General features: G+C 34.2%; 1 protein-coding gene and 3 long non-coding RNA genes across 5 annotated transcripts; 2 read left to right on the forward strand and 2 right to left on the reverse strand.

The window, feature by feature from the left end:
• The first annotated feature begins 8,359 nt into the window (after positions 1-8,359).
• LOC149492120 (uncharacterized) lies at positions 8,360-8,874 on the forward strand. The gene is made up of 3 exons (XR_016319132.1): positions 8,360-8,524; positions 8,601-8,643; positions 8,754-8,874. It is a non-coding gene; the product is annotated as an uncharacterized LOC149492120 (long non-coding RNA).
• A 2,280-nt stretch (positions 8,875-11,154) lies between these two features.
• LOC149492121 (uncharacterized) lies at positions 11,155-11,590 on the forward strand. The gene is made up of 3 exons (XR_016319129.1): positions 11,155-11,235; positions 11,317-11,359; positions 11,470-11,590. It is a non-coding gene; the product is annotated as an uncharacterized LOC149492121 (long non-coding RNA).
• Positions 11,591-13,883: 2,293 nt separating this feature from the next.
• On the reverse strand, positions 13,884-15,486 carry LOC149492122 (agmatine coumaroyltransferase-2-like). The gene has a single exon (XM_089716872.1). It carries the CDS (start codon positions 15,449-15,451, stop codon positions 14,135-14,137), a length of 1,317 nt encoding a protein of 438 aa, XP_089572998.1. The 5' UTR covers positions 15,452-15,486; the 3' UTR covers positions 13,884-14,134.
• A 1,786-nt stretch (positions 15,487-17,272) lies between these two features.
• Positions 17,273-19,087, reverse strand: LOC149492123 (uncharacterized). Of its 2 annotated transcripts, none has more exons than XR_016319134.1 (3): positions 18,842-19,087; positions 18,293-18,375; positions 17,273-17,463 (listed from the first exon to the last, which is right to left on the reverse strand). It is a non-coding gene; the product is annotated as an uncharacterized LOC149492123 (long non-coding RNA). The 2 variants fall into 2 exon arrangements; XR_016319133.1 differs by having other exon boundaries at positions 17,273-17,466.
• Between the last annotated feature and the right edge of the window lie 5,949 nt (positions 19,088-25,036).

Below are 25,036 nucleotides of genomic sequence, written 5' to 3' on the forward strand. Positions count from 1 at the left end.
CTGGTAAGTTTCCGAAGGCATGTTATTGTTTAGATAAACCCCAAAGGCAATTATTGTGCGAATGGTTACGATCATTAAGGTTTCCAGATGGCTACTGTTCAAATATGGGTAGATGTGTGGACATGAGGAAGTACAGATTGTTTGGCATGAAAAGCCATGACTGCCATGTTTTCATGCAAAGATTGATCCCTGTGGCATTCCGGGAATTATTACCAGGAAAAATTTGGGAAGCAATGACAGAATTGAGTCTCTTTTTCAAGGAATTGACGATGACTGTTATCCGATGCGATGATATGGACCAATTAGCGCGAGAAATCCCAGTAGTGATGTGCAAGTTGGAGCGAATTTTTCCACCCGGCTTCTTTGATTCTATGGAACATCTGCCGGTTCATTTGCCCTATGAATGTCGTTTAGCAGGACCGGTACAATATCGATGGATGTATCCATTTGAGAGGTGATTCACTAACATCTCATTCTAATGATTACATCATTTTTTTTACTTATACTTACATATTGGCATTGTACAATCACAGAACCTACAGAAAATTAAAAAGAATGTGCGCAATAAGGCAAAGGTCGAGGGATCCATTTGCAATGCATATTTGGTGGAAGAAGCTTCAACATTCTGTTCACACTACTTTGACCAAATGTTTTCACCAAGCATCGGAGAGTGCCACGTAACGATGACGGAGGAGATCGCGTTCAATCTGAGTTTGAAGGAAATCTAAAAATTTTCACCTACCCTGGGCGTACGATTGGTAAATCAAAAAAAAGACGATTGACTGATGCAGAGATACAAGCGGCTCAAACCTATATTTTATTGAATTGCGAAGAGATCACACCATATGTACAGTAAGTATAAATAATGTAAACATTCAAAACTTGACGTGGGCCGTTGTTAAATCGTACTTATGCTAATATGGTTCGTTGATAAATAGGAATATATCAATCTTCTGCGGCTTCAAAATCTCAATTTGACTGATACTGCAGTTGATGCAAAGCTGGACACGGAATTTGCAGAATGGTTCAAATATTATGTAAGTTACTTTCAATGTACACAACACGGAATGTACATTTATTAAATCTGACTCATGTCATTACTATTTCCCATAGGCTCGAAGCTCGGAAAGCGATATTCGTAACAGATTTATTACGGATCTGGCAAAGGGGCCATTACCGGTTGCTAATGCCTACTCTGGCTACTTTGTAAACGGTTACAAGTTTCACACTGAGGGTTATGGGAGAAGCAGAAAGACAATGAACAGCGGTGTGTGCATAAAGGGATCAAACTACAGTGACGTGTCAAACGATTTTTATGGGAAATTGGTTGAGGTTTTGGAGTTAGAATATCCAGGCCTACCAATGAAGTGCACAATCTTATTCAAATGTGAATGGTTTGATCCTACGCCAAACATTGGCACGAAGGTTCATCCTAAGTATAATCTGGTTGATATTAATCAAAGAAGAAGATATACAAAGTATGAACCTTTTATTTTGGCAATGCAAGCTGCACAGGTGTACTATGTCCCATATCCATCGTTTAAACGAGATAGATGCGATTGGATGGCAGTGTGTAAAATCAAGGCTAGATCAGTTGTTCATGCACTTGAAACGAAACAATCTTCTTCACTCGCAGTATCGGAGGCATTTCAAGAAGTTAGGGTTGAAACGCAACCGATGCAAGTTGTTGAAGATTTAACAGACACTACAAAAAAAACTTCAAATTGCGACCGATTTTTGCGACCGACAAAAGTCGGTCGCAATATGGATACCAATTTGCGACTGATTGGTAAACAGTCGCAGATTTTAGCGCGGAAAACTCGCGGGATTGCCTTTCAGTTTGCGACTGAATTACTGCGGATTTGCGACCGATTTTGCGACCGCTTTGCGACCAACTTTGTTTCTGTCGCAAAAATGGGCGCGTCAAAAAAAGGGACACAATCTGAGACCGAAATGAGATAAAATTGCGACCGATTTTTTGCGACCGCATATTTCAGTCGCAGATCGGTCGCAATTTTGGTGCATATTAAAACGACGTCGGACAATTAAAATTTGCGACCGATTTAAATGACATTTGCGACCGATTGTCGGTCGCAAATATTAGGGCTTTAAACGCGCCCTCTTCTTTTCCTTTTTTCTTCTTTCTCTCTTCTCCTTCTCCTCTCCTCTCTTCTCCTCCGTCCGCAGCGCCTCCAGCCCTCCTGAAACGCTCCAGCCACTGTGACGCCGCCACCGACACTCCAGTCACTCCTCTACGGCGTTCGCCACCGTTTGGACAGCATTTGAGGTAAGCCGGTGACCATTTTATTTTTTTCCAATTTTTTTTTTTTTGCGATTTTTGTTTTTTTTCAATTTATTATTATTGTTACTGTTATTACTGTTAATATTATTAATATTGTTAATATTGTTAATGTTGTTACTGTTATTATTTTTTTCGAAATTTTTTTTTTCGATTTTTGTGTTTTTTTTCAATTTATTATTATTGTTACTGTTATTATTGTTAATATTATTAATATTGTTAATATTGTTAATGTTGTTACTGTTATTATTTTTCAATTTATTATTATTGTTAATATTATTATTTCGATTTATTATTATTGTTACTGTGACTGTTTATTATAATTAATAACATTAATCAAATAATGGATTTATAATAATAAGATTAACTAATAAAATAAAATTAATTTCATTTCATTAAGATTAATTGCATTATCATTAAATCTTTATATATGTCCTGTAATTATAAAAAAATTAATAAGGATTTGAATTGAATATATGAGAATTTCAAAATGAAAAAAAAAAATAATTATGTCAGTTGAATTAAAATAATTTAATTACAATAATAAATATTTCAATTTATTTGGCAGAAAAATGATCATATTTAAGTAATGATCATATAATATCATCTTTTGTTATTTAATGAAAACATATAAGTAAATTATTTAAATTAAAAAATACAAATTTAAATCGGCATTCATTTAAATTTATTAAAAATATATATAATTATATCAATAATTATACATGAATAATTTATCTATGAAATTAGAATAAACCATCAATAATAGAGGGATGGAGTTGGTAAAAAATCATACGTACAAAGATTCCAAATAACATTAAAAAAGAATTCTTTAAAATATTTAAATAAAATTAATTAATTATAGAAATATAAAATTATAGTAATAAACAAACAACAAAAGATTCCCAAACGTAATTGGTTACCTGGATGAGGAAAGTATTGATTTTTGGGGGATTCTATTAGCATATTTACATCAATATGATAAATATTTTTTATTATTAATTTTTAATAATTGTTAAATTATGAAATAATGTGGCACCAACTCTTATTTAATAATTATGTCACTTTCAGAAATTATTTCGCAAGTCTAACCATCTTACGTCAAATATAAGATAAAAATACGTTGAACACAACAAATATATATAATTTATTTGTCATTCTCAATAATAAACTTACTTGTCATTGTTGTTACAGTTGCATTGACAAAAGTGGTGTTTTGTTAATTTATTTTTTAATAATTTCCACCGTTTCTAATGGATAACGACAACTTGTTTGAAAATGCTTTCATTATATTTCAATTAAAATATTTTATAAAATAATTTTAACATTATAAGTTAAATAAAAAAAGAAAAAGTTAAACGGCTAGTTAACAAGAAAAGATAGAGGTGGGCTCATTGGGGCCCAATTTAATAAGGCGATGGTTTAAAGGGCCCAAAGAATTATGGGCTTTTATAAATACGCGTTGTTTAGTTATAGTAATTATCAACATGTACTTGCTCCACTACTGCCTAAGTTAAAATTAAAAAGAAACCCTCACTAGAATTGAATTTTGCGTTTTAGGTTAATTGAAATTGAATTTGAATCAGGGTTGTGATAATTGTAATGAGTGCTGTAGTTTTTTATCCTAACGTGCAACTTTGTTGTGATAATTGTTGTTTGAGCAAGTCCTGTTAATGATGAGTTTGGATTGGAGGCCTAGTAGTGGCCATTTTGCCTTTGGAGAATGTTGATATGTTATAGAAGTGTTTATTGAAGTGTCTTTCTATTTGAGATTTGATAGTGTTGTGCCGAAATGCTGCCGAATTTTTTTCAATAAATTCAATATGTAGAATAGTACACTTACCTTTATATATTATATATATATATATATATATAATAACCTTTGTATTGAATAAATGAACTTAGTTATTTTACATTTATCTATAGTTCCCCCTTATTATAGAAATAACCTTAGTTAGTTATAAGTGTAACTTGAACATTACATTAGTGGCATGTTTTAAGGCTAGATAGACTAATGCAATTACATATAATTTACCCTTGATAAACACATTGTTAATTAGGTAACAAAAATGCAAAATAATCGAGATTGGATGTACTGGAGGTTCGAGGTCAATGGGATATTAAGACAAGAGTTCCTGCACGGATTGGAGGCGTTTATACAGTTTGCAGTTGGTAATCCCAGTTTTATGGATGGGAATAAGTTGAGGTGTCCATGTAATCACAAGAAGTGTCGAAATCGAGCCTTCTTAGACATCGATACAGTGAAACTTCATTTGTGCAAAAATGGGTTCGTGGAAAATTATTACGAATGGATACATCATGGTGAAGCTCGAGTTGCCAGTGGGTCAGGCCACTCCATTCCGGTAAGTTTAGAAGTTCAGCCTTATCAATTTCTGTATGGTAATCAATGCAATGATATGGTAATCGATGCGAGTAGAGTACAATTGATTGGGATAATATGGAGGAATCGCCAAATGTAGCAGCACAACAATTGTTTGACATGCTAAGTGCAGCTAACATTGAACTGTGGCCTGGATGCAAGAATCATTCAGTTCTGTCTGTTGTTGCACGATTACTACACATGAAAGCAGAGCACCATTTTTCAGAAAGGTGTTACGATGATTTTGTTCAGTTAGCAAAAGAAATGTTGCCTGAAGGCCATTCAATGGTTGATAATTTTTATCAGACAAAAAAATTAGTTCGGGGATTGGGACTACCGGTAGAAAAGATTGATTGCTGCCGTAATAATTGTATGATATTCTGGGGTGTTGACTCGGAATTCAGAGAATGCAAGTTTTGTAATCTTCCAAGATATCAACGGCGCGGTCAAGGGACTGGTAGAGTACAAAGGGAGAAGGCTTTCAAGAAGATGTATTATTTCCCTCTTGTTCCTCGCCTTCAAAGGTTATATGCATCAAAGGCGACAGCTGAACACATGACATGGCATGCTTTGCATGAATATGAGGATGGTATAATGACTCATCCGTCAGACTCTGAAGCGTGGAAACATTTTGATAACATTCATCCTCTGTTTGCTGCTGAAATAAGAAACGTGAGATTGGGGCTTTGTACTGATGGGTTTCAGCCGTTTGGCCAATCAGGACAACAATATTCATCATGGCCTATCATTGTCACACCATATAATCTACCACCGACAATGTGTATGAAAGATGAATATATGTTTTTGTGTGTTATTGTTCCTGGGCCTACTAATCCAAAACATAAAATTGATGTGTTTCTGCAGCCTTTGATGGCCGAACTTAATTATTTATGGGAATATGGGGTTCAAACATTCGATATTTCGACCAATCAGAATTTCATAATGCGAGCTGCTTTGCTTTGGACCATCAGTGATTTTCCAGCATTTGGAATGTTATCTGGGTGGAGTACGCTGGCAAATTGGCTTGTCCTCATTGCATGGAAAACACTAATGCATTTACACTAAAGAATGGAGGTAAACAATGTTGGTTTGATTGTCATCGCAAATTCTTACCAGAATCTCACCCTTGGAGGAGAAATCGACAATGCTTTAGAAAGAACACGACTATTGTTGAACCCCCTCCACCTGTGAAGTCTGGAGCAGAAATATTACAAGAAATTGAAGATTGGGGCTTATGAAAGTTAGAGTTGGGTGCAGATGAGGTAAATAAATAATTGGCAGGAATAGCGGGTGGAAAAAGCGAAGCATCTTCTGGGATTTGCCATACTGGAGTTCACTTCTTATTCGTCATAACCTTGATGTCATGCACATAGAAAAAAATGTGTTTGAAAATCTGTTCAACACTGTCATGAACATTGAAGGGAAAACCAAGGATAATGCAAAAGCAAGAGCGGACATGAAGGAAATTTGTCGTCGACCAGAACTCGAGCAACTGTACTTACTGGTAAGTTTCCGAAGGCATGTTATTGTTTAGATAAACCCCAAAGGCAATTATTGTGCGAATGGTTACGATCATTAAGGTTTCCAGATGGCTACTGTTCAAATATGGGTAGATGTGTGGACATGAGGAAGTACAGATTGTTTGGCATGAAAAGCCATGACTGCCATGTTTTCATGCAAAGATTGATTCCTGTGGCATTCCGGAATTATTACCAGGAAAAATTTGGGAAGCAATGACATTGAGTCTTTTTCAAGGAATTGACGATGACTGTTATCCGATGCGATGATATGGACCAATTAGCGCGAGAAATCCCAATTGTGATGTGCAAGTTGGAGCGAATTTTTCCACCCGGCTTCTTTGATTCTATGGAACATCTGCCGGTTCATTTGCCCTATGAATGTCGTTTAGCAGGACCGGTACAATATCGATGGATGTATCCATTTGAGAGGTGATTCACTAACATCTCATTCTAATGATTACATCATTTATTTGAACTTATACTTACATATTGGCATTGTACAATCACAGACACCTGCAGAAAATTAAAAAGAATGTGCGCAATAAGGCAAAGGTCGAGGGATCCATTTGCAATGCATATTTGGTTGAAGAAGCTTCCACATTCTGTTCGCACTACTTTGACCAACATGTTTTCACCAAGCATCGGAGAGTGCCACGTAACGATGACGGAGGAGATCGCGTTCAATCTGAGTTTGAAGGAAATCTAAAAATTTTCACCTACCCTGGGCGTACGATTGGTAAATCAAAAAAAGACGATTGACTGATGCAGAGATACAAGCGGCTCAAACCTATATTTTATTGAATTGCGAAGAGATCACACCATATGTACAGTAAGTATAAATAATGTAAACATTCTAACTTGATGTTGGCCGTTGTTAAAGTATACTTATGCTAATATGGTTCGTTCATAAATAGGGAATATATCAATCTTCTGCGGCTTCAAAATCTCAATTTGACTGATACTGCAGTTGATGCAAAGCTGGACACGGAATTTGCAGAATGGTTCAAATATTATGTAAGTTACTTTCAATGTACACAACACGGAATGTACATTTATTAAATTGACTCATGTCATTACTATTTCCCATAGGCTCGAAGCTCGGGAAGCGATATTCGTAACAGATTTATTACGGATCTGGCAAAGGGGCCATTACCGGTTGCTAATGCCTACTCTGGCTACTTTGTAAACGGTTACAAGTTTCACACTGAGGGTTATGGGAGAAGCAGAAAGACAATGAACAGCGGTGTGTGCATAAAGGGATCAAACTACAGTGACGTGTCAAACGATTTTTATGGGAAATTGGTTGAGGTTTTGGAGTTAGAATATCCAGGCCTACCAATGAAGTGCACAATCTTATTCAAATGTGAATGGTTTGATCCTACGCCAAACATTGGCACGAAGGTTCATCCTAAGTATAATCTGGTTGATATTAATCAAAGAAGAAGATATACAAAGTATGAACCGTTTGTTTTGGCAATGCAAGCTGCACAAGTGTACTATGTCCCATATCCATCGTTTAAACGAGATAGATGCGATTGGATGGCAGTGTGTAAAATCAAGGCTAGATCAGTTGTTCATGCACTTGAAACGAAACATCTTCTTCACTCGCAGTATCGGAGGCATTTCAAGAAGTTAGGGTTGAAACGCAACCGATGCAAGTTGTTGAAGATTTAACAGATAGGTTGGATGATGAAAGCCGATCTTATGTTGAAATAGGAGCATCAGATGATGAAGAGGAAGAAGATCAAATCATCATGGGTACCTCAGAAGACGAATATGAAGAAGAGGAAGCTGATGAAGAGGAGGAGGAAGCAGATGATATTGAAGACACTTAAAACTTAGAGCAATTTTACTGTTAGAAATTGATAAATGTATATGCAATTAATATTATTAATGAAGAATTTCAATGGTATTCACTTTGTTTACTCGTATTTACCACATGTTCTACAATTCATATAATTGTATAAATTCATTTTATCTAGGTTCTGATATCTGCAGTACAGATGGCTAGAGGCAGAGCGTTTGATTCTGACGCGTCCGGCAGTGGTTCGCGTGGAGGTCGTGTACCTGGACGCAGTGCCCGTGGACGAGTAGGGTCGATCCCTCGTCCTTCGTCAGGTACGTCTGGGGCTTCGTCATCTGCTCAGCGACCGGTACTGCCGCCATCACATCCTTCTTCAGGTACGTCTGGGGCTTCATCCTCTGCTCAGCGTCCAGTACTGCCGCCATCACAGCCTTCTGCTCCTTCCTCTTCTGCTCCTTCCTCTTCTACCCCCGTTTCTGGACCATTACAGACTCCAGCAGCTGCACAGTCACCCACTGTGCAAGGTAATCATAAATGTCATAACTGTCATTTTAATTATATATTAATTATCTAGAAATATAACATTTGTCATTTTTGCAGCTTCATCAGATCCACGTATCACCCTCAGTTTGGTAGCGGGACAGTAAGTACTTATTCAGATTTTCTGTAGGCATATTTTGTAATTATATTTTGTACTTGTTCATCTGTGATGCTTTCGTGTAATTATATTTCACTTCTGTTTTTTTTTTTCAGCATATATCCATCTTCTCGAGCAGCGAGGCAAATTTTGAAGATAATCAAGCTACAGCTGCATAAAGAAGGATACACATGGGATGCCGTACCACAAGAGGCGAGAGACTTTTATTGGGAGGAGTTCCAGGTACTCTTTGGTTTAAGTTATATCATCATTCAATGTTTACAATTCAAGATAAATCCTTAGTGTTTAAACGCTATATTTCATTTTTTTGCAGAAACATTTCATATGGGACGAGGCCATTACAGCTATGTTGAAAGTAGCCTGGGAGAAGATATGCGCCGATCGATACGCTGACTTCACGTATAGGATGAGAAAAAGCGGTAAGAAGCAGCAGTGCGTGTCTCAGGAGATATGGGAGAGCTGGCAAAAGGCTTGGGAGGATCCTGCATTCAAGAGAAAGCGGGAGATATTTGCACAAAACAGGCGCAGTGAGACTGGCGGTGATGGAGCAGGACCTTCGCGACACACAGGCGGATCTATATCTGCTATAGAGACAGCTCGATTATTAGTAAGTGACCTAGTCCATTTACAATACACTGATGTTTAATGAAAGTACATTATATATATTAATATATCATGAATAAAAATTTATTACAGGCTAAAGAATTAGGTCGTGAGCCCACACCGATGGAGGTGTTTACATACACTCACACGAAGGACCACGATCGTAATACCTTTGTCGACAGACGTGCGCTGAGCGTCAATGTAAGTAACAATGAATAATATTTACATTTACCCTCTAATCATTGCGAAGATGTACAAAGTTCAATATAATAAAGCTTGCAATTGCATTGATTAATTAATTTTTTATTTTCAGGAGAACTATACTACAGCTCGGGAGCGTATTGTTACTTCTCAGACCGATGAATCCGAAGCTGAGTCAAGAATTGACGAGGTAGCGCTTTATCTCGAGGCTGTAGGGGGCGAGAAGAAGAGGAAGGTATACGGCATCGGGTCTCAGGCATCACAGTTTTACACTGGCTCAGCAGCTCACGCTTCTACAGCCAGCGCAGCACCGCAGCCGGAGCACACTGGCTCACACTATGATGATGATATACGGGCTCAGCTTGCTGATCAGCAGAGACAGATTGCAGAGCTTAGAGCGCATGCTGCGGCTGTCCGGGAGGACCGTGCTGGTACTTCTTCCTCTGATCCTGCGCCTGCTACAGACCGACATGTTTCGACGTCTCAGCAGCACCACTATCGGCTCCTGATCCCGATGCTGCAGGCGATACCTTGCTCACCCCTCCTGGCGCTACATCACATCCAGCAGGTACTCCTCCCGGCGGTCCGACATCGGATCCTGCAGATGAGCAGCAGCATATATAGATTTGATTTCCGACCTTTTTTTTTTCATTTGTATTTTCATTTTTAATTTGTTCAGAACAATAAAAATTACATTTTTATACTATTCTTGAATTGCGTGTGTATATATGCATTTATGTCAACTTTCACAGGTGTAGAAAAATTTTGGTTTCAAATAATATTTAATTTTTTTATTCCCTTTTTCATTTTTGCGACCGATTTGCGACCGATTTGATACCAAAAAAAAATTTTTTGAATTTATAATTGCGACCGATATTCTGCGACCAAAGTTGCGACTGAATTTCCAATTAAACCACGACCAAAATTTGCGACCGCTTTTTCAATTTTGCGACCGACTTATCGGTCTCTAATTTGCGACCGATTTTCTCATCGGTCGCAATTAACATTTGCGACCAGTGATTTTGCGACCGACGTTTGTCGGTCGCAAATCGGTCGCAAAGTATAAATAGCGACCGATTTTTGCCATTTTGCGACCGATTTGTCGGTCGCAAAATGGCGTTTTTTTTGTAGTGAGATAGATTGGATGATGAAAGCTGATCTTATGTTGAAATAGAACCATCAGATGATGAAGAGGAAGAAGATCAAATCATCATGGGTTCCTCAGAAGACGAATATGAAGAAGAGGAAGCTGATGAAGAGGAGGAGGAAGCAGATGATATTCAAGACACTTAAAACTTAGAGTAATTTTACTGTTACAAATTGATAAATGTATATGTAATTAATATTATTAATGAAGAATTTCAATGGTATTAACTTTCTTTACTCATATTTACCACATGTTCTACAATTCATATAATTGTATAATTCATTTTATCTAGGTTCTGATATCTGCAGTACAGATGGCTAGAGGCAGACCATTTGATTCTGACGCGTCCGGCAGTGGTTCGCGTGGAGGTCATGGCCCTGGACGCAATGCCCATGGACGAGGAGGGTCGATCCCTCGTCCTTCGTCAGGTACGTCTAGGGCTTCGTCATCTGCTCAGCGACCAGTACTGCCGCCATCACATCCTTCTTCAGGTACGTCTGGGGCTTCATCCTCTGCTCAGCGTCCAGTACTGCCACCATCACAGCCTTTTGCTCCTTCCTCTTCTGCTCCTTCCTCTTCTGGACCAGTACAGACTCCACCAGCTGCACAGTCACCTACTGTGCAAGGTAATCATAAATGTCATAACTGTCATTTTAATTATATATTAATTATCTAAAAATTTATAACATTTGTCATTTCTTTTGAAGCTTCATCAGATCCACGTATCACCCTCAGTTTGGTAGCGGGACAGTAAGTACTTATTCAAATTTTCTGCAGGCATATTTTGTAATTATATTTTGTACTTATTCATAACTGTGATGCTTTCGTGTAATTATATTTCACTTCTGTTTTTTTTTCAGCATATATCCATCTTCTCGAGCAGCGAGGCAAATTTTGAAGATAATCAAGCTACAGCTGCATAAAGAAGGATACACATGGGATGCCGTACCACAAGAGGCGAGAGACTTTTATTGGGAGGAGTTCCAGGTACTCTTTGGTTTAAGTTATATCATCATTCAATGTTTACAATTCAAGATATATCCTTAGTGTTTAAACGCTATAAGTGATCTAATTTTTTGCAGAAACATTTCATATGGGACGAGGCCATTACAGCTATGCTGAAAGTAGCCTGGGAGAAGATATGCGCCGATCGATACGCTGACTTCACCTATAGGATGAGAAGAAGCGGTAAGAAGCAGCAGTGCGTGTCTCAGGAGATATGGGAGAGCTGGCAAAAGGTTTGGGAGGATCCTGCATTCAAGAGAAAGTGGGAGATATTTGCACAAAACAGGCGCAGTGAGACTGGGGTGATGGAGCAGGACCTTCGCGACACACAGGCGAATCTATATCTGCTATAGAGACAGCTCGATTATTAGTAAGTGAACTAGTCCCTTTACAAGAAACTGATGTTTAATGAAAGGACACTAATATATTAATATATCATGCATAAAAATTCATTACTGGCTAAAGAATTAGGTCGTGAGCCCACACCGATGGAGGTGTTTACATACACTCACACGAAGGACCACGATCGTAATACCTTTGTCGACAGACGTGCGCTGAGCGTCAATGTAAGTAACAATGAATAATATTTACATTTACCCTCTAATCATTGCGAAGATGTATAAAGTTGAATATAGTAAAGCTTGCAATTGCATTGATTAATTAATTTTTTGTTTTCAGGAGAACTATACTACAGCTCGGGAGCATATTGTTACTTCTCAGATCGATGAATCCGAAGCTGAGTCAAGAATTGACGAGGTAGCGTTTTATCTCGAGGCTGTAGGGGGCGAGAAGAAGAGGAAGGTATACGGCATCGGGTCTCAGGCATCACAGTTTTACACTGGCTCAGCAGCTCATGCTTCTACAGCCAGCGCAGCACGACAGCCGGAGCACAGTGACTCGCACTGTGATGATGATATACGGGCTCAGCTTGCTGATCAACAGAGACAGATTGCAGAGCTTAGAGCGCATGTGATGCGGCTGTCCGGTGAGCACCGTGCTGGTACTTCTCCCTCTGATCTTGCGCCTGCTACAGACCGACATGTTTCGACGTCTCAGCAGCAGCCACTATCGGCTCCTGATCCCGATGCTGCAAATGATACCTTGGTCACACCTCCTGGCGCTACATCACATCCAGCAGGTACTCCTCCCGGCGATCCGACATCGGGAGATCTGACATCGGATCCTGCAGATGAGCAGCAGCATATATAGATTTGATTTTGGACATTTTTATTTTTTCATTTGTATTTTCATATTTTAATTTGTTCAGAACAATAAAAGTTACATTTTTATACTGTTCTTGAATAGGTTGTGTGATATATATGCATTTATGTCAACTTTCACAGGTGCAGAAAAATTTTGGTTTCAAAATAATATTTTATTTTTTAAATTTTTTTTTCCATTTTTGCGACCGATTTGCGATCGATTTGATACCAAAGTAAAAATTATGAATTTATAATTTGCGACCGATTTGCGACCGATTGAAAAAAATTGCGACCGATATTCTGCGACCAAATTTGCGACTGAATTTCCAATTAAACCACGACCAAAAATTGCGACCGATTATTCAATTTTGCGACCGATTTTATCGGTATCTAATTTGCGACCGATTGTCTCATCGGTCGCAAAATTATTTTGCGACCAGTATTTTTGCGATCGACGATCGTCGGTCGCAAATCGGTCGCTAAATCAAATTAGCGACCGATATTTGCCATTTTGCGATCGATTGGTCGGTCGCAAAATGGCGTTTTTTTTGTAGTGATATTTTCAAGACCACACCATTTAGGTAACTTTTTTTCACACATTTTGTAAATTGCTCTCTCTTTTCTGTATATCTTAATTTTCATTGTAAACTAATAGAAAGAATTATTAAAATTAGAGTAATCTGATAATATAAAACTAATTTGATTAAATTTTTTTATGATTTAAATGGTTTAGTTATTTCTTTAATTATTATGCAAAAATCTTAAACAACATGTGAAGACACATAAAGGAAGAGCATCTCCTATGCTAACGTGAATTACTCTTATTAATTGCCACATTAGAAAAATGAAAAGATTTTTAAAAAAATGGAAAGATTTTTTAAAAAATACTTTTCAACGTTAATGTCTATTTAATATGGCAAACTGAGTATCAAAAAATAAAAAAATATTGTCTACCATACCTTCTATATTTTTAGAGAGTCTCTAGGCAATGTGAAAATTTGTGGGCTTGGAAAAGAACAGTAAAAAGAAGATGGAAGAGAATTCAAAACTAATACATTAGAGAGAGATTTTAAAAATTCAATTTCTATAATAAACATTCAAATACATCACCATTCACACCTTCTATTTTATTTGACAAATCACTCACAATTCACATTAGCATTGGAGATGCTCTAAGTAATAAGTAGGATACATATACCATTTTTGCTTTAAACTTCAATTTGTGATTTGTAGATTTTGAGAATTACAATCCCTTCAAAGAAAAAAGTCCACTAAAAACTTCCACAAAACCTTTTGTAGCATACACAACCTTAATTAACTAGTCAATGGAATAGACAATTTTTTTGAAGGTTTCCAAGTTGTCCCGGAAAAGAGGTACAAATGTATCTATGCTTCCACCACCAATGAAGGAAGGTTGAAGAAAAAACATTCCCTCAAGTGGATAATAAGAAGGCATAAATAGATAAGGGCTTCCTCCTCCAAAATCAAGCTCATAAAATGGGAACCTCACCCAACTATCAACTTCCAAATCAGGGTATAAAGTAGATTTATCTATATCCGCAGTTGAAACTAGCTCTTCCTCTTTGATCATCTCCTTGCAGCTAGCGAAGTCTATGAATGACTTAAAATAGTTATCGTTTATATTTGCAATGGCGTCATGAATGAGCTTGGCTGCATAAGCTAATGGCTCATCTAGTAGGTCTTTAACCCTAGAACTTGGAAATGCCCATAGCACCAGATTGCCATAGTACTCATCAGGCACTCTTGGATTCATTCGTCTGCGACCATTGATTGAAATTTTCACACGGGTTGTTTTAAACCCATTGACTCCTCGAGACTTTGTTATCACTCTCCATAGATGAGCAACCAAGCTCTCAAAAGTAGTATAGGGCTTGAGATTATTATTGTTTTCTGAAACTTTGGCTTTGAGCTTGGAAAGAAAATCCATTGTGAAATGAACTTTATGGATAACAATGTCATCTACAAGGTCATTATTATCGTTGTGAAAAGCCTTAACCAGCTTCTTACTTTCAAATTCAAATCCTCTGTGTTCGAACTCGATAATCGGAGGATTTCTAGGAACGAAAAAGGTTCCATCAAGAATAGGAAGAGGATCTATATCAAGTCCTCTAGTAGCCTTTCCCCAGGCAAAAAAATTGCAACCAGATTGTGCATCAGTTATCTTGTGATGGGATGTGTAGCCAATAATTAATGAACCACAATTGAACCTTGTGAGTTGAATTTGCAATAGCTCCTCTACACCTTTCGTGGTAGGGTGAAGACCAAGTAATTCTGGAGATGAATGTAATGGCATGAACTGATCGAGATTGCCATCGACAGATGCCTCAACTAGCTTCACTCCTTTGTCATTAAGAAAAATAACAGGGTCACCATTTTCGTCTTCTCCAAATCTTCCTGCCAACACTCTATATTTTGATAAAACGATTTGGAGGCCATGCTCAAAGGTTGCATTTGATGGTGTAGGTGGACGATAAGCAAAAATGACAGCCATGTGGGTGTTGTATGTGAATTTATCAAACACACTCAGAGGAATGTACTGTGAGGTTGAAGGAGGGATATCATTGCCTTCAAAAATTGGCTTAACAGGTTTTGTACTCATTATTTTCACATCCATGGTGATTAATGCTTAGTTAAGCTAGCTGTATGTAAGAGAGAAGAAGATTTGTTTGGAGAAGGATTAGGCGAGGCCCTATATATAGGAAATGAAACTGAAGGCATTCCCCATATTGCCCATTACCTATATACTTGTTATTTTTAGGTCATGGGTCAAAAAAATAATAATAAAAGCTAAATGCTAAACATTGTGGTGTTTAAAAAATTATAAAGCTATGTTACCGATATGCTTAAAACCGAGATTTTTTTTTTTAAAGGGTAAAACCTAGATTCTTATAGCAAAAGAAGGTTTCTTTTTTAGATAAAAATTATTTGAACTCATTAATTTGGATATTTGGGTTATATAATGCAAGATTAAGCAATGTCAATTTTGTCATTTGCAATCCAATTTGAGTCAATCCAAAGTAGGTGGTTTTATACAACGAATGAATTTAAAACGTACATGCCATATATGGCAATAGTAATCATAAAAAAAAAAACTATATCTTGACATACCATATTTAAATTTTTTTCTTTTTTGAAAGATATCTTGACATACTTATTGGTTCATTACGTTGTAACTATAAACTTCCATTTGTGGTTTGGTGAAGAGATAAGAATTTTCCTTTTAATATGTAAAACTAGATTTCTTAATAAATGGTATATATCTAAGGGAAACCCAATATATATGCATTTAGTTAACGAACTTGCTTTGCACTTGTAGTTCATATACATGATTTCTATTTGAATTCAAATATTAATCCTTAGTAACGTTCCTCTTTTTTTATTAAATTTTGATATTTGCAATATATTTTTCATTTTTAATATTAGATACAAATATTAGTCATGATCAAAAATTGGCTCAAAATTTTTGTATGTAACTTTATCGAACATAGATAGAAGAATGTAGCGTGAGGTTGGAGGAGGGATATCATTGCCTTCAAAAATTGGTTTATGGTGTTTGTACTCAGTATTTTCACATCCATCGTTTGTTGTATTTGGTTATTCTTATGTTTAGTTAAGCTAGCTATATCTATAATCGATAACATATATAAATACGGGAATATGGAATAATGAAATTTTTTTAATATTTTTAGTAAAATTTTATATATTCTATAATATTCTTAGTCATCGCCAATTAAAATATTTTAATTTAAATATATAATATTTGAAATTTGATTTATCTAAAAAAATTAAATTAAAATGATTAGATATTTTAATTAATTAATATGGATTATCTAAAAATTTTTAATTAATATGATTATTCATTTCAATTAATTAATTTAATCAACATGATTTATCTAAAATAATCAAAATAATATAATTATCCACTTTAATTAATTGATTTAATTAATATGATATATTAAAAAATTAATAACTTTGACTAATAAAATAATAAATATCTTAGAAATTTCTAAAATTTAATTAATTAATATTAATTAATATTTATGAATAAATCTAATCAATATACACATGATTTTATATATATATATATATAATATATATATATAATATATATATATATTATATATATATATCAAAATATTAGATATATTTAAATCTATATTAGATTTAAATATATTAGTTGAAAAGATATATTAGATATATTACATTTAAATTTAGATATATTAGATTTAAATCAAAATAATTTTGAGATATTAGATATATCTAATATATATATATATATACATATATTTTGTCACGACCATTTCCATAGACCGGACCGGCACTAGGACCTGGGTGGGTTTAAAGCCCCCGAAACCCGTAGTAAGCCTGTATTATCTAAAAACTCGCATTCTATTCACAATTGTGGATTCAGGCCCAATAATTTATTTCACAAATATATCCAAAGTACAATTCATATAATAAATGTCTATACTCAATTTATTCATTTACAACCAAGTTAGAATACAATTGCGAAACTCTACTCCATAATTCACTAACCTTTGCATTTACGTATTCAATACAATGATTATTACTCCTATCGACCCGTATCTCGTTCGTTCGATTGGACTCCAGGATTCTTCTTTCCATCTACTACCAGGGGAGATTGGAGGGGGGGTGAGTACTAAACTCAGTGAGTAGGATTAGATAACCCTCTCACCCCACACAATCACACAAATGCTAACATATATATATATTGTTTCTATGTGTTCACCCGTTTAGTTATTTGATCATGCAGTTTCACACAAATGGCAATACAACAGCAATCACAATTATTATCACCTTCATATAATCATATCACGTGGAAATTAGTCAATGGAGTCACCTAAACCCGATGAGCCGTCCTCACACATGGCCCATCACTCACATGTGCACCAGGGAGCCAATCTCCCATTCTGGCTGGCCGGTATAATCCTCACACGACAGGTCCTCTCATTATTTTGCCAATCTCTCTCTTTTCTTTTTCTCTTTATATATATATATATATATATATATATATATACCAACAGGAGGCAACTTGGTCGTCTCCATCAAATAGAGATCCTCAGGCACTCAAAACAGGAGGCCACCCTGCGAGCTGCGATCAGATCTAAATTATCAGGTGCGCCTAAATAAAGAAGCCAACCTGGTAATGGTAACGGTAACGGTAACGGTAGGTGCACATGGGGGCGCCGATCTCCCATTTACCCGGCTAATCATAATTAGGATCCATATAACGGTAACGGTCTCACAAACCCATGGTGACCCACTTCATCCCAATTCCACACAAACAAGGCGCAACAATATCACATTCACAGATAATCAAGCAATATTTAATATCAACAAATAGTGCATCACAATATGGCAATAATGCATGATAACATTTAGCCGTGAATGCATGAATGCAGTCGGATGAGGCGAATTATCTAACACTACTCACAGTTCTTGTTGTCCTTAAAAGGACTGCCTTTCTTATTGTGCGCTTCCAGTCTTTGTCTTCCCATTCCGACACTTTATAAGTATCTATATAATAAGAAAATTCTAAATAAGAATTCTAATTTGGGAAGCAGTTTACATTCATTATTTGTTTTCGTTACCCGTCGGTTCATTAACTTATCAAACTAAAATGTATATCTATAGTGTTTCTTTATTTGATTTATTATTATTATTAATGATAAATATTGATCATATTATTCATAACTAAAATATATAATTTATTAAACTATATATAAATTCACTATTCTTGTTTATTTATTTATTTGTTTATATCAAAATTAATGTAATTAATCATACTTAACGATATTACGAAAATCTTTGTTATCCATTAACTACCTTGAAGTCCGATTCTATAATCGATGTTCATATACTTCACTTATCTATATCTAAATTCATAATCTCCAATTTTTACTAATTCAATTAACCTTATATTCAATTAATTAATTAATTCAAGTTTTGAAATTTATACCAAAAATAAGCAACTAGGCCTTACAATGTACCGATCAAAAATCGGATTTGATTTTCGTGATCCGCCCGAAAAGGAGATCATTCTGCCTCTCGGAGTCCTCGCCGGACCGCCACCGTTGATGCCGTGCAAGGTGGCCGGAAACATCAAACCGCCCAGAAATTCACAACAATCACACCACTCGACTCAAAATTCACCAAGGATTCCATTTCTAGTGTTAATTTAGTGAGATCGGTCCTCTAATAGGCTGGATCGGGCCCGACAGTTGCTTGGTGTCGGGCGTTAATGGTGGTTTTGCCACTCAAGCTTTGTAGTCAGAATTAGCGGAGGAAAAACACTCACAAGGTGAAGGTGACTCGATCGACGCCTATCCCTTGCACTGACGTCGCCGAAATTGCCCGATCTCGCCCGAGGAGCTGCTGCGTCGCTAAGAAGGAGAGGAGACCATGTTCACGCTATTGGAGGTCCGATCGAAGTGAGAGAAGGCTGGAAAATGGGTCAGCGACTCCAGGGAAGTCGATCGCCCCTCCTGCTCGCTGAATGGTGGCCGGAAACGAGAAGGAGACGGATGAGGGAGGGGGTGCACGACTGGAGAAGAAGAAGGAGAGAAGAAAAGAAAAGAAAGAAAGTATGTCGGTTTCTAGATCATTCCGGTTCAATTTGAACCGGTTTGGTCTGATTCAATGATTTGGCTCGATTCTTGCTCGGTTTGTAGGTTTTTCACTTGGTTTTCGGGTTATTCTTGTGATTTTCAAAAATCAATTTAATTCCCCGGTCCAGATTGATTTATTTTGATTGTTTTAGTAATGATATTTGATCTTAAGATAATTAATAAATTAATCACTGGTGTTTCATATTATTTCTTGAAAATTTTAATTGTTCTCAAATCGAAAATTTCCAAATAATCTATTTTGGGCTTGGGCTCAATTCGATAATTTGGGCTCGAATTGAGACCATATTACATTTGCAGCCCACGCAGCCAAAATTTACGATTTTTAATTTAATAAAAATTCAAAAGTTTTAAAAATAAAAATTCGGGGTATAATATATATATATATATATATATATATATATATATATATATATAATATATATATATATATAGATATATATATCTTTATATATATATTAGATATAGATATCAGATATCTAATATATCTAATATAGATATCCATATTATATATATATATCTTATTAGATAGCAGAGGTACCTAAGGATCCAAACACACAACTCATTCTCTATCTCAGATTCATACATGGTGTCAAGGACAGACCACAGGCTCATTCATAGACAAAGCTATATGGAGTTTCAAACAAGTTCCAAAAATTAAGGTTTTCTTATGGAAACTTTTCCACAGAAGTCTAGTTGTGCCTGACAATTTACGGAAGATAGGGTTCCACCTACCCACCCAATGCCCTTTTTGCAAGAAAGACGAAGCTACCAATAACCATATGTTTTATCATGTACAAAAGTTATAGCAATATGGTTCTTCTTTGCTGATATTTTGGACTTGCAGATAATACCAGCTAATAACTATCACCAGCTATGCATGCTATGGTGGCTACAAGCAGGGGAGAAAGACATTGTCAAAATCATAAGGGGTGTGCTACCAGGAATTATTACTTGGCTCATATGGAAAACATATAACAACATCACTCATGGTGAGGAACAATTCAATCAGAACAGGCTGATACAGGAAATTACATGGATGACTTACCATTGGGCAATGACTCTTGAGCATTCCCGACTAGCCCAAAATCACGACAGACTAATTCTTGCAAAGCTTACTCCCCAATATCACCTACACATTTCGGATAGAATTATTAGAGTCAGTTGGGTACCACCAGACAAAAATAAACTTAAAATCAATACAGATGGAGTGATGGGAAGAAATGGAGGGGTTGGCGCTGCGATCGTTAGGGATTACCAAGGAAGATTCATAGCTGGTCTATCTTTCAAAATTGACGCTTCACACTCGCTAGATTTGGAGACGGAAGCTACATTCAAGGAGCTCTCTGGGCAATTAACCTAGGTGAAAATCAATGCTTGGAGACTGACTCTATGGATTTGAAGAAACGGACTGAAATGGCGAATGATAACTGGGTCTTCAAAAAATTGCTGGTGGAGCATCACATTCACATTCAACATATTTTTAGAGAAGGGAACCAAGCTGCACACCATTTAGCTTCATTGTCTCTTAAACATAATTTGTACACAATTTTTATTACATTCTCAAGTTTGCCCAAACTAGTTAGGGGCTATTCTTACCGATGTATCTTCTCCTATTTTTCGATATCAATAAAATATATATTTCATATATATATATATATATCTATATATTATATATATATAATATATATATAATATATATATATATATATTATAATATATATTAGATCTATTATATTTAAATATATTAGATTTAAATCAAAATATTAGTTGAAAAATATTAGATTTCTATATATATAAATCTAATCATATATATATATATATATATATATATATATATATATATCTATAATCTAATATATTTAAATCTAATAGATCTAATATATATTAGATATATATCTAATAAAGATATATATATATATATATATATATAGATCGGAAAAAAATATCATTAAGGATTCCAATTTGATTAGTTGAAAATTATAAAGTAATTTAATTTTAATTAGTCGTACTAATTTTCTATTTACGTCAAATATATCGAATGAAATAAGAAATTATACTATATACTATATAAGGTATACATTAAGTATGCTTAGAATATAATATTTTGAAAAAAAAAATTAATTTTATTAGTTGAAAAAATAAAGATAATTTAATTTTGATTGGTAAATTGATTTCTATTTTAAATCTAAATTTATTGGATAAACTAAAAATTGTATTATATACTAAATAAGGTATATTAAATATGGTAAGATATAATATCTTTTATGATTTTAATTTTATTTTTTAAAAAATAAAGATAATTTAATTTTGTTTGGTTATATTATATTATAAGATATGTATTAAACATAAGATTCAAATATGTTTACTAATTGATAGAATAAATAATAAATCAGGGTAATGTGTAAATCTATTAAATGTATTTAATATAGACAACTATACTTAACATCACAAAATCAACGAAGAATTTGTAACGTTCGGTCAAAGGATGCATTGCAAAGGTCAAAGGAAGCATTTAAGATACCTAGAGAGTACTTGATAGCTTTTTCTCCGAGGACAATGGCTACTTTATCTGCTTTTATACTATAAAGAGAGAAAAAAAAAAAAATTATCAATACATTCTACTTCTAATCCATGGTCTAATTTATTTTCTCATTTATTTTTACTTCTATCAATTATTATTTTTAATGAATCTTGATCGATCATAATTACTTTATATAAGTAACTTATTTCTATAAAGAATAAATATAATTTGTTATTATATATTGAGGAATATGTTATAAGATTTATTGTTTGATATAAAATAAAAATAAATAATTATATTATATATAATATAAATTATAGTATACACATTAAAAGAATTTTTTCTAAAAAAAAAGCAACCGTAAAGCTAATTATATCCTCATATACATTATAAAAAAAGTAAAAAAAAAAATACAAAATTATAAACGATGCTCTATGAATTATTTTAATAGCTAATATTAATTTCTCATATTTTAGTGGTATAAATAGTTTATGGTATTATATTATATACGAAAAAATTAAGTTAATTACATTAAATTGATTGACAAAATAAGTTTATTTTCATGAAAATTTTTAGTTGTTAATTATGATAATGCTTTATTATAATATGTTCTTTCCTTTACAAAATATTAATTATTGAATTTTTTATTTTATTGTTTTATAAAATTTTCTTTTTCTATTTTGAAAATACTCTTAGTATATGTGAGACAGTAGAAGAATTTTTTTGTGTATATAGGAAATGAAAGGCATTCCCTTTATTGTCCATTGCCCAAACATTGCTATTTTTAGGCTACAACTAAAGGCACATCTAAAGCCTACGTTCTTAATCAAAAAAAGCAAAAGACGGTTTCTTTTTTAGATACAATATTTAAACCCATAATTTGGATATTTGGGTTATATAATGCAAGAAAACGATCTCAATTTTGTCATTTGCAATGCGATTTGAGGCAATCCAAACTATGAGGTTTTATATAAAGAATGAAAGCCGAATGCATAAATTTCGCTCTAAAATTTACGCGAGTCTCATCGTGGCACCCTCAAATTTGCAGGGGATTTTTATAATCTTATATTTCTATATTTCAATAATAATTATGGTCATGCCTAAAATGAAATAACTTTGCAAAAATTTAATCATAACTCTAAAATTTTACATTTTATTTTGGCTTGAGGATGCCACAAGACAAATCACGTAAACTTCAAAAGTAAATTACGTAAACGTCAATAGCAAATCTATACATTTGGGTAAACACATCCATGCCTAATATGTGAATAGTAATCCTACAACAAAAACTATATCTTTTATCCTTTTTTAAAGACAACAAAACTATATCTGGATATACCATATTTCGTTCTTTTGAAAGATCTTCACATACTCATTCGTTCAATATGTGGTAACTATAAACTTCCATTTGTTGTTTGGTGAAGAGATAAAAATTTTCCTTTTTAAAATCTAAAGCTAGATTTCTTAATAAATGATCTATTCCAGGTGAAATCTAATAAATACGCATTAGTTTTAAGAACCTGCTTGACTTATTATTCATACTCATAATTTAATATTTCTTAATAATAATTTAAATTTACATATGAGGATTTCTAATTGAATTCAAATATTAATCTTTAGTATTTTTTTATTAAAGTTTGATATTTCAATGTATTTTTTTATTTTTAATATTAAAATAAATATTAGTCGTTGTCATAATTGAGCTCAATATTAATTATTTAGTGTTATAATTTAATTGTAATATTAGAATTAATTAAGTTCAAAATATTATTTTTTTAATGTCAATTATAAAGTATTAATCATTAAGATTTCAATTGAGTTGCTACCTTCAAATATTAGTTCTTTAATACCGTCATTTATTAATGAAATAATTCTTTCTTAACTCAAAAAATCTTTGAATGGAAAAAAGTGGTTCCAAATCTTTTGTTCAAACTATATATGCACGCACTCAAATACAAAGATTAAATTAATAATATATGATCATTGAATTTCATAAAATCTAGCGTTTAGATATTATGTCCAATTTTACTACTAAAAATAAGATTTTTCATGTCTAAATGATTAATGACACTATTTCGTTTTTTTTTTTTTTTTGTACGCAATTGTGATTATAATATAACCTAACGAATATGTCTAACTGGCAAGGCAAAAATCTTTTATGTCAATGTCCATCATCATTTTCATGACATGTCATTTTCATGTATTTCAGCATATTTAGAGTCCAATTATACATTAGTATAATTTAATATGCATTTTGAATGATTTACGACCATTTAGGGGAATTATGGTGTCTTAGGGACATTTTGATAATTTACCATTTCATTAGCTATGTTTGGTAACGCAATGTATTTAATGCTAAATAGTTATATATTACGTCATGCATATGTAGTATCAAATTATAGCTTTTAGATTTGAAGAAGAAAAAAATCAAACCCATTCTATAATAAGAACAAAATAAGCTGAAAGACAAACAAAGTCATATGTCACTATAAGATAAAACTGCAGTCTCACATTATCCTTTTGTAATCTCATAATACTAAAAATGTATCACCCTTTAAATCTTACCTTATCCTATGTACAAATATCTAAAGCAAATGTTGCAATCCATTAGTTTATGAAACGCACCGTTTAACTGACCCATCCATTAGAATCTCTCTCAAATCAAATCTCATTTTCCCTCTCTTCTATGCCTCTCCATCTCTATTATTGAAATCCAAAAAACAATAACTGTTAAATTCAAGCTCCCTCTCTCCTTTTGATCTTTGAAATTGTTCTTCATAACTAACCTTTTCAAGAAATCCCAAACATAAACTCAATAACCAACCGCCACCACGACTATCACCGAATCACAGCTCAACTCAATCATCCTAGAAAATCGACCACCTTACTTTCCATAGATCGTCATATCAAAGTCAATAGCTGACAGGCGAGTCCGAATGCCCGCTCTTTGTGTTTCCCGGATCTTCCAGCTGACCCGAGAACTTGGCCACCGTTCTGACGCTGAAACATACAGTGACTTCTTCAACAA

Source organism: Jatropha curcas, unplaced genomic scaffold, assembly GCF_041381405.1.
Source record: "Jatropha curcas cultivar XTBG-Jc1 unplaced genomic scaffold, XTBG_Jcur_1.0 HiC_scaffold_113_pilon, whole genome shotgun sequence".
Taxonomy (NCBI): Eukaryota; Viridiplantae; Streptophyta; class Magnoliopsida; order Malpighiales; family Euphorbiaceae; genus Jatropha; species Jatropha curcas.